The 11,289-nt window shown below is 32.1% G+C and overlaps 1 protein-coding gene across 1 annotated transcript; it reads left to right on the plus strand.

Moving 5' to 3' along the window:
* The first annotated feature begins 2,645 nt into the window (after positions 1-2,645).
* Positions 2,646-3,782, plus strand: LOC105113728 (uncharacterized). Its single transcript, XM_011010023.1, is given in 5 exon segments — positions 2,646-2,886; positions 3,272-3,340; positions 3,343-3,513; positions 3,641-3,717; positions 3,720-3,782. Coding segments are annotated over 5 exon segments (621 nt in total).
* Positions 3,783-11,289: the final 7,507 nt, after the last annotated feature.

Genomic DNA, 11,289 nt, shown 5'->3' on the forward strand with positions numbered 1-11,289 from the left:
GACATGCTGATGAACACTTTCCATTGATGATTTAGTTTGTAAAAATATTTACCGACGAAGTCTAAATCTCATACCAACAGATTTAATCTGTTGATAAAACTATGAAATCTTGTAGTGTTTGTGGTCATTCTTCTGAGTATGTCCATACAGGTGTCCATCTCACGGTAGCTAGGGGGAGGATGTTTAGAATACCGGTTCTAAACATGAGTATCATAATGGCGCAAACAACCCATTAAAAGACTCTCATAATTGTCATTATGTTTAGTCTCCTTTCAGTAATGTAATCGTCTACGGGCGCCTAGTGTGGCTGGTGGACATGGTGCTGAAGCATTGTATATTGCTAAGGGTGTCAAGATATGATGTGGTGGCAAGGTCTTGGGTTGCCAACATGGTTTTAGTAAGGAGTTGCACCTGATTGGTAGAAGTATTTGTGATAACATGTACATTTGTCATATGTCTTGACCTAGTGTGTCTTGGTTATTGACACGATCAAAGAGTTGATGTCTTATCCCAAGTGTAGGAGTGTCAAAGTAAAATAACCCGGCAAGACCGGGGTCGAACCACAGGGAGGTGAATTATATAAATTACAAATAAAGAAAAAGATTTGAAGAGAATAATAACAGAAAAGGAGTTGAAGAATGTTTTGGGATGTGATATTGATGTAAGGATTAAACAATAACAAAATATATGTCAAGGTTATAGGATTCACTAATGGTATTTCAAATAAATATAATATAAACTCTTTTTATTACTCAACTAGAAACCACACACAAAGGAAGTTCTAATCGGATGATTTCTCGTTATTAGCTCATTATAAATTACTAACATGATCATATTAATTATCTTATATAAGTAATACCATACTTATAAATATCATCAAGCATTCATGTTGCTAGTTTATGTTAACAACAAATCAAGTTTCTATCATAATAACGATTTCGGCCGAAAACTATGAAAGATCAAGCATTTGATGTACCAAATATTATACAACACAAATCTAAATTAAACATTTAATAAGCAAGGTATTAAGAATTAGTAAGATAAAAAGATAAAACATGTTAATAACAATCTTTCTTGGATATAAACATTTAAAGCTCATGTTGAGTTTATATTATACCTATTCTAACACCATTAGAGAAACCTTTTCACCTTGACATAATTAACTTAGCTAAACATTAAGAAGGAGAAAAACATAAATAAGCAATATAAGAACATAAACATAATATAAGTTAACTAAGTATAAGAAAGGAAATGAAAGAGCATAAACAAGAGATTATTATAGCATGAAAGAAAACTTGAACATTACAAAGATGTAGAGAGAAAGCAAGAAGATAACTTTGATCTGAAAATTAATATGACTAAATACATGGACAATGCCTCCTTTTATAGGCTAAGTTTCAGAACTATTGATTGATTGAAGAATTGGTGGGCATCCATTGATTTGGTGGCTGGTTTTTGACATTAATGGCTGCTGTTTTTTTGATATTGTGGGCTGATTTTTTATATTGTTGGCTGGCCAAAACGTCATAGCTCACATCAGAATTATAGCCAACTGAATTATGGAAGCTGTGGGCAATTGTCTCAGCTTTCCATAAAAAAAAAAAAATCAGAGCTCATTTGGACTTCTAGAACTCAAGATATGAGCCAAAAACCAAATAGTGTTTGAGCTGCAGGACAGCTTCCGACGTCTTCGTTGTTGCTAAGATTTGGGCTTGAAAACGACAGAACTGAGTCTTTGACTTCATATGAAAGTTGTAGGTCTATGTCTTACCTTTTCATCGATATAAAATGGACCTAAATCTGATATCTACAACTCCAGATATGATCAAATTACTGAACGGTGTTCGAGTTTGGAATGCACCAGCAACACTTTGCTAAGTTTGGCCTTCTTTTTATCCTTTCAATTTCAATCCTTAAACTCATCAATCAATTATTTTATTTATGTGATAGACCTGCATTTAGGATGAACATTTACCATGAATTAAAGGTATATTATATTTTTAGACTTGCTAATATAAAACATGCTTTTGTTAGGGAATTTAATGATACTTTAGGTGCAATATGATGACATAAATCCTTAATGAGAATGCACTTTTAAGTACTAATCAGTTATGTTCCATGGAGTTGTCTGGAAATATCAAAAACAAGTTATAGAAACTTAGGGTTTTTTTATCAGTTTCCTATAGACGATGTTAATTAATGAGTCTTAAAATCCAAGATACTTAAAAATAAGGCTAATGTATTGGATAATTGGCTAATATCTTAGTTCCAGCAATCTGATTCATTCTCTATAGTTAAGGTATCTAGTGACTTAATATAAAACGCCTAGAGGGTTGGCAACTGTAGAAGATGATGTCTGGTAAGCCAGGTAACTAGTAGCTAGTCGCTATAAAAGATCCCATTTGATGAACATGAGGACTCTCCGATAGTAAAGTCAATAATTTTATAAAGTGAAAAGGTAAAATAATATTCTAAAGAGAGATGCTTAGAAAATATATATGTAGTAGAGAATGAAAAGATTGAGAACTTTTGACTTGAAGGACTCATAGTGTATTTATAACCCATGAATCTTGTATTATTATTTTTTTGAGAGGAGGAGCTAGAGTGTAATTTTATATTTATAATATTTTAAGTAAAATGGCTTGATGATACAAGAGGGAAGTTCTGTAAAAGCAACAGGAAAAATTGCTCAAATACCAGTGAGTGAGGCGTATTTAGGTCGTGTTATAAATGTCCTAGCTAAACTCATTGACGATCAAAATGCAATTTTATCTTCTGAATCTCAATTAATTGAATCTCTCGCTCTAGGGATTATTTTGAGGCGTTCTATATACGAGTCTTTTCAAATAGGACTTATTGTTATTGACTCAATGATCCCTATAGGATGTGATCAGTGAGAATTAATTATTGGGGACAGGCAAACTGATAAAATAGCACAGTATAAAATATTGAGGAACCTGCATAGGATTCTCAAAAAATCACTGGCGAATGTTGGGCTTGGACCCATTAAAGATGAAAAATGAATCATGGCGTGCTATTTAGACTTAAGCTTTTTAGACTGGTGATGCACTCTCAATCTCAAGCACGTTGGGCTTGGGGCGCATTTTTTATCCTGAACATGTAGGGCTCGGACATAGAAGTTCAAACACATTGAGCTTAAGTGTAGAAGCTTGAGCTCACAGCAGTAGCCCAAGCCTATACTCCTTAGGTGTTAGGCTCGGGTTATCATGGTAGAACCCAAGTTAAAAAAAAGAAGAAAATTTATTTTGAGGGGTTTTTGTTCTCAGTCAACATGATCCAAAAGGGCGAGATGTAGAAGTTTTTCACGGGCATCTGTACTCTCTGGAAATGTGGGTCCCACCTCTAAGGGAAGTGTGGGAGCGGAGCTGGCTGACGGCCTTGAAATCAAAGAAGGGGATTATAAGCTGGTGAAGACTCCTTTCAGTGCATTCTTCGCTACTCTTCTCCTTTCATTGCTTCGTACCGAGGGAATTAAGAGTTTAGTAATTTCCGGTAAATGCAAATTTCGGGACTCATGAACCATCTTACTAGTGTATTTTAACGATGATTATTGAGGACATGAGATTCGAGTGATTTCTGCATCATAACAGTTCGTGATCCCTTAAAATTGTTCATGGAGGGGTTCGAACTCCGAATTGCATTAGACAGACTGTCTTTGATGCAATAGCTGTGGACTACCAGCCTGTCATTGTCATCTTTTTTATGCCACTGCTGCTGCTACACCTGACATACATGTTGGTATGAATTCATTGATAGCTTGAATACTAACTTATATTCATTTTTTATGCTCTCTAATGAATGTTTTCAAGAATTTACTACTATGTTGTTAAATGATTGGAACAACCTTGATAGGATAAAAAAAAAAAGAAGGACAAAAGAAGAAAAGAAAGGGAAAAGGCAAACTTAAAATCAATAAAGCACAATAAGTTGGCTCTCCATTCTTTTTGAAACTGTGGATTTGAGAATAAATATTGATTTCCTGAAGCTCGGTGGGGTCTCATATAGAGTTCAATATCTTCTGCATTAGGAACTGTACCTTGTAAGCTCGTCGAACATGCTGTTTGCCTTATCAGATTTATTGTCCAAAACTAAGAAATCATTTTGTAAGGCAATAGGTATCCTGGAGACTTTTATTCTGGTTCTTGGAGTTTGGTACTATGTTAGGGTATGTATAGTCAAAAAATTATTGTATCAGGCTTCTTTTTCCTCAACAAAGAAAATGGATAGCTGAGAAAATGTAGGACTGTAGATGATTGTTATCAGAGAGCAAGGATTGTAGAATTTGGTGATTTAGGGACTTAGAAAAGGAAGACAGATCAGATATGTACATGAAATAAGAGGTAAAGATGATAGAAAATCACTAGCCTCATGATATGAGTTTCAAGGAACTACTCTCAGAATAAACACGCCATATTTTCATGAAACATAAACCGAAATTGTTCATTAGTTCACTGAGAATTGGAAAAAAATTGTCTCTGATGGCCCCTTGTATAAATCTTAAGCTGGTTTATATCACCCTGGTATTTTAAGATCAAGGATGACAAGGGATTTTTTATTCATTTCACATCGCGTACTCCTTTGAGATGTTAAAAGGAATTGGAAGTAAATATGTATCAGTGAAGCTCCGTCGTGGTGGCTTTACCCTGAAATTTGATGTACTCGGATTTGCGATGCACTAGGGAGAGTTCAAGTCCATAAATATATTTGTTAGCAGTATTAGGGAGTTTAAATGATATAGGACAAAGGATTTCATATCTGGCTCAAAATATATTCAAATGATGTGCCACTTAATGTACAATCATCGATCACTATGCCGCAACTTTTTGTTGAGGCTTCCCTATGATGATATTCACAGCATCACTGATCTCTCATATCTCAGCTATAAACTAGATGAAAACTTGCTATCTCCTTGTCTTGCGTGGCTCTCAATAATCCTGCAATTGAGAAAGGTGGATCGATCACTCTACAACATTTTACTATCTATGCTCTCCGGTGAAAGACAATTGACATGAGAAAACGTTCATCATCAATTCTTTGTTTTTATGATGTCGACATTCTTTTCTTTACCCTTTTTTTTCTCTGTGCTGACTTAGATCCCCATTTTTTTATTTTTTTCTGAACCAGCCAATACATGAAAAATATACGAGATGGGACCCTAACATTGCAGGAATGGTGTGTTTATGATGCCACGCGTCACCTATAAAAGTGATAACATTGACCATTTATGAGTCGACAGTGACTCAGTTTTCGTTGACTATTTCTAAGTTAATAGGGACTATGTATGCTGATGAATCCATGCATCACCGGTGGAAGTAATTTCGTTAATGATTTCTGAGAATGTAATGACTCACTTTTCATTGACTATTTCTTAGTCAATAAGAGTTGTGTGCGCTAATGTATCCATGCATCACCTGTGGAAGCAGTATCATTGAGTATTTCAGCGTTGCCAGCAACTCAATTTTTGTTGATCATTTCTAAGTCAACAAGGGTTGTGTACGATAACAAATCCACACGTTACCTGTGGAAGTGGTATTGTTGATGATTTCTGAGTTGGCAATGACTCAATTTTCATTAATTATTTTTGAGTCAACAGGAGTTGTGAGTGCTGATGTATCCACACGTCATATGTAAAAATGGTATCGTTGACTATGAGGATGAGTCAACAGCATTTCATCCTCATACGGATGATTTGAAAGGACCATTCAAACTCTCAAGGATCTATTGAGGTCCTGTGTGCTGGAGTTCAGAGGGAATTGAAAGGATCTTCTTTTATTAGTGGAGTTTATTTATAATAATAATCATCAAACTATTATTGGTATGACTCCATATAATATTATATGAGAGAAAATGTGAAAGGATCTTCTTTTATTAGTGGAGTTTATTTATAATAATAATCATCAAACTATTATTGGTATGACTCCATATAATATTATATGAGAGAAAATGTGAAAGGATCTTCTTTTATTAGTGGAGTTTATTTATAATAATAATCATCAAACTATTATTGGTATGACTCCATATAATATTATATGAGAGAAAATGTGGTACCCCAATTCATTGGGAGGAAGTAGAAAAAAGAAGCTTTTAAGACTTCAAATGGTGCAATGAAAACTGATGCACTCACGTCAAGACTAAATGAGGAGCTGCCCTTGCTGGTTGTTCTTGCATTGTAATCTACCTTGTGCATTCAGAATAATTGTGCTTGAAAGGAGCTATTTGCGTGTTGTCAGTGTAATGCAATCTAGTGCAAAAGAGAAAAAAAAAGTAGCGAAATATCCACTCTTAAATTTGCGTTCTCCCTATCATTGAGCTGTCAATGAATGGAATGGCAGGCTAATGCCTATCTGTGCTTGCAATAGTTAGCATCTTGCAACCGAACCATTAACTTCTGCTATGCTAAAGCTTCTATGTTCTGCATGGTGTTTACAACATTATCCTGATACATTTACCTGACAGTGCATGATATTAAACGTAAAAAGATTCTTAGAAAAAGCTCATTCATGGACGAAATTCTTCATTTCATTTTACTTTGGTTTTTGAGAACTATGATAGTGGAAACGCATAATAGTGCCATAATAAGCACACACAAACACTAGAAAAATCTTTTTTCTCTCTTCCCACGTTGATAAAATGTATTTCGTATTGTATTGATTGACTTGTAGAGCAATACAAGCTCAATTTCAGACCCATATTTATCTATTATATTTCTGGAGGTCAAAAGTACTGTCCAACTTGGCCCCTACCATTCCATAAAAGACATGGTTTGAAAAATTGAGATATTGAAGTTCCCAAAGGAGTACTTTTCTTGTCAGGTCTGACAGATTTTAAAGGATTATAACTCTTTTTTGCATGCTAGCTGTTATCTGTCGGTTTCTGTTGCCAAAGATTTCCGCAAGAAAATGATTATATATGTTTCCAGAGCATGGATGGATGGATTTGCGAATTCGGTTGCCAGGTCTCTAAGGTTTTCTTAATTCTCTGAATGATGCTCGAACTCTTTCATTGAATTATGCTGTTCATAAACAACGATAAAGCTACGAGCATAGATGAATTAACGATCAGATTACAGAGACAGACCACCGGGATTAATAGCTTATAAAGCTATTCTCTTAGCTTTCATATTGTTGAAAATTAAGAAATATAAGGAGATTATTGAAATTAACAATCACTCTACATAAAAAAAAAAAATTAACAATCAGCTAAACCCTAACAAAAAAAAAACAGAGAATAAATCAGCTTGTAGTAATAACAAAGGTCTGCCAGATTTGTTGCTACTCAATTATTACTAGCGAAGCTATAATTGTAGTAGGTTATGAAGGCTTACCAGATTATTTAGAAACATTATGTTAAAAGTTACATTTAACTAATCTCTATATTAATGTGGATTCAATTTTTCCATTAGAACTTTAGTTTAGTCTAATAAATTAACTCTCATATTAATATTTTCTAATTTAATGGCGTTGGAGGTATATCAATAAAACTTAATTCAATGAGACTCGTGTTATATAAATACAAGCTTTTAGTCTCTAAGCTTATACACTGAAATATAAGCTTTTTACCTTCTATATATATATATGCCATTAAATTTGAGTGTATGAGCTTGGAAGTATTAAAATATTTAAAAATAAAAATAAAAATTCATTAGTGTTTTTTATTATTGACATTTTTTATTTATTTATTTTTCCACATTAGATCTAAATGCAAATTATTTTAGAAATGTGTTTAAATTTATCAAATCTAATAGTTAATATTAGAGCCTATTATAATACATTTTCCTTGATTTCTATATTGATATATCTATCGAAGAATTTTTATGCTCAAATAAATTAATTAATCTGCTTACTTATATTTGTCATAAAAAAATTAATGGTCAATTTTTTTTATTCCACCATGTTTTATTTGTCATGAAAATTTTAGAAATAACCTTAGTTTCCAATTAACTTGAGTTTATTTAATGATTAAAAGTTTAGTTTATGGTGGAGTGAGTTTCAATAATTTTCATGAATATAATGCCTAATAGTGAAGGAAATAATTGTCATTAATATGCCTAGTAGTGTAGGAAAAAATTGAAAACTACTGGTGTAAAAAAAAAACCATTTTGAGGTTCTTATTTTATGGGTTGTTTTAATACTTTGTATGATTATAAATTATTAGAAAAACTAATTTCTAATCATTCAATGTTTGGGCTATCCATTTTATTCTTAATTCTCGTGGCTGTCACTTTGATTTTTTTATGTGGTTTATTTCAATGGCTTTATTTTTGTTTTCTTTGGTGCTTCTTTTATAAATTAGGAAAAAGGAAAAATAAATTAGGATGTAATTTTATGTTATATAAAATTATGCCTTAACTTAATGTTTAGTAATCTGTAGAATTTTATTAGGGATTAGCCACAACATCTTTAATTAAATAAAATTATATATTATGCTATGTTAGAATCACATAAATAATTATAAATATTAATTATAATTAATTATGCTCAATATAATAAATATTATCCCACATGAATTTGTCATTATATTTACATAATTGATTAGAATAAAATATCAAATTATTTTAGAATATACCTACAAGAATTATAAATTAAATACATAATTTGATAGTTTTATTGTAAGGTTTAGGATAGAATATTAAATTATTCTCATAATATATACCCACATAATCATGAATTAAACACATAATTCGATAATTTTATCATATGATATATTTGAATCTGTTTTGATTAAGAATTTACCCCACATGTAACTTTTATGTTGTTAGATTCAATTTTAGCATGAATTACATTGGTAAAGCATGAAATTTCATTTATTCCTCGATTTTGACATAAACATGTACTTTAAATTATTTTTTTTACAATTATACAAACTGTTAATTTCTCTTATATTCATTATAATATTCATGATTAAAGAATGATAACTATAAAGTATGAAAAGAAAGAATTCTCCTTCATTTAGGGTGGATGTACATAGATTATGCAATTAAAAAAGAAGAACCACCTATAGTTACTAACACCTGCACTTCAGAGGATATTGCACTTTATCAACAATGAGAGTGATCTAATTGCCACAATATGATGTTATAAAAACTAGAATATTCATTGGTATATGTGGTTTCGTTGATTAGTATGAGAAAGTTTGTGATTTGCTAAAAGCAATTGATGATCAATTCGTCACTTTAGATAAGGCATTAGCAAGCACCTTAATCATGAAGTTCTCATCCATGAGACTCATAAGTGTGAGAGGTGTTGATTAATATTTAAAATTATATTTTTATCAAGGTTTTATATCATTATTTTGCACTTGAAGTATTAATAGCTCCTTAACTAGAGCATGTTTTATAATAACATGTCTAATAATATAAGATACCTTTAATTTATGATAAATGCTCATTTTAAATGCAGGTATTCTCATAATTCAAAGGATTGATTGTTGTGATTAACTATTGGAAGTGAAAGGACAAAGAAAAGGCTAAGCTTAAGAAGGAGATGCCGATTCTATTCAAATTCGAACACTGTTCAGTCATTGGATCATATCCAGAGCTGTAGATCTTGGATTTCAAATTAATTTATATGGATGAAAAGATAAGAAATAGGCCTATAAATGTTATGGTATGGAAAGACCCAAATTTATCGTTTTCAAATTCAAAGTTTGGCCACAAAACAGAAGTCTAAATCTGTCCTACAATCTAACCCAAACATTGCTCCGAGTTTTACCCATAATTGGAGTTCTAAAAGTTCAAATGATCTGAAATTTGGCAGGTAGAAAGAAAAGAAAATTTCGAACAACTTTCATAAAGAAGACCAGCTCAAATTCGGATGGTAGAAATGACATTTCATCCAAACAAGAGCATGATGGCTATCCACCACGTCCACCAGCAGTACTGCTTAGTATTTTAGACATATCTCGAGCTGTAGTGCTCCAAATTATCTGAAATTTAATGGGTGAAAGGAAAAGAGAATTTCCAACAACTTTCATGAAGAATACTTTGCTAAATTCTAATTGTATCAATATCAATTCAGTCAGTCAAAGTGTTTGAGTGTTGTTACCACCAAGTCCACTAATCAATAGTTGGCCACTACATCAATTATCAATTACCAAATGAATAGTAACCATTTAGGTGGTGGCCAAGTGGTAAGGACTTGGGATCAAGGGGTTTGCTCCCTCTGTGGTCTCAGGTTCGAGTCCTTGGTTGCTCATATGATGGCCACTGGAAGCTTATATGGTCGTTAACTTCAGGGCCCGTGGGATTAGTCGTGGTGCGCGCAAGCTGGCCCGGACACCCACGTTAATCTAAAAAATTACCAAATGAATAGTTCTAAATTTTAGCCTATAAAAGGAGGTATTTGTCATTCATTTAGGCATCTTGTTTTTCATATTAAGATTATGTTCTTGCTCTCTCTCTTTATATTTTTGTAATGTTTAAGTTTTACTTTCATTAATCTCTTGTTCATGCTTTTCTTTTCCTTTACTATACTTAGTTAACTTATATCATGTTTATGTTCTTATATTGTTTATTTAAGTTTTTCTCCTTCATAATGTCTAGGTAAGTTAATTATGTCAAGGTGAAAAGGTTTTACTAATAATGTTAGGATAAATATAATATAAACTCTATATAGACTTCAATGCTTATATCCTAAACAACTTGTTATTAACATGTCTTATCATTTTTATCTTATTAATTCTTAATACCTTACTTGTTAAATAGTTAATCTAGATTTGTGTTGTATGACACTTGGTACATCAAATACTTGATCCTTCATAATCTTCAGCCAACATCGTTATTATGAGAGGAACTTGATTTGTTGTCAATATAAGTTAGCAACATGAATACTTGATAAAATTTATAATTATGGTGTTATGTAAATAAGATGATTAATATGATCATGTTGATAATTTATAAAGAGTTTATACTTTACTTATCTCTAATACTATTAGTGTATCCTCTAACCTTCACATTAATCTTACATATCAAAGTCCTCTTTAACTTATCTTCACCATCATTATTATTGTTGTTGTTGTTGTTATTCTTATTATTATTATTATTATTATTTATAATTTATATAGTTAACTTCTATGTGGTTTGACCCCGGTCTTATCGGGTTATTTATTACTTTGACACTCCTGCACTTCGGATAATACATCAACTTTTTAATCGTGTCAAGTGTGCACGAGCACATCATGCCGATGAGAGACATTGTAGCTCAATTGAAGAATCTTGAGGTTGAAATAGAATCCTTCTTTGTGCATTATATAATGAATACTCTTCCATAG

Source organism: Populus euphratica, unplaced genomic scaffold, assembly GCF_000495115.2.
Source record: "Populus euphratica unplaced genomic scaffold, PopEup_1.0 scaffold450.1, whole genome shotgun sequence".
Taxonomy (NCBI): Eukaryota; Viridiplantae; Streptophyta; class Magnoliopsida; order Malpighiales; family Salicaceae; genus Populus; species Populus euphratica.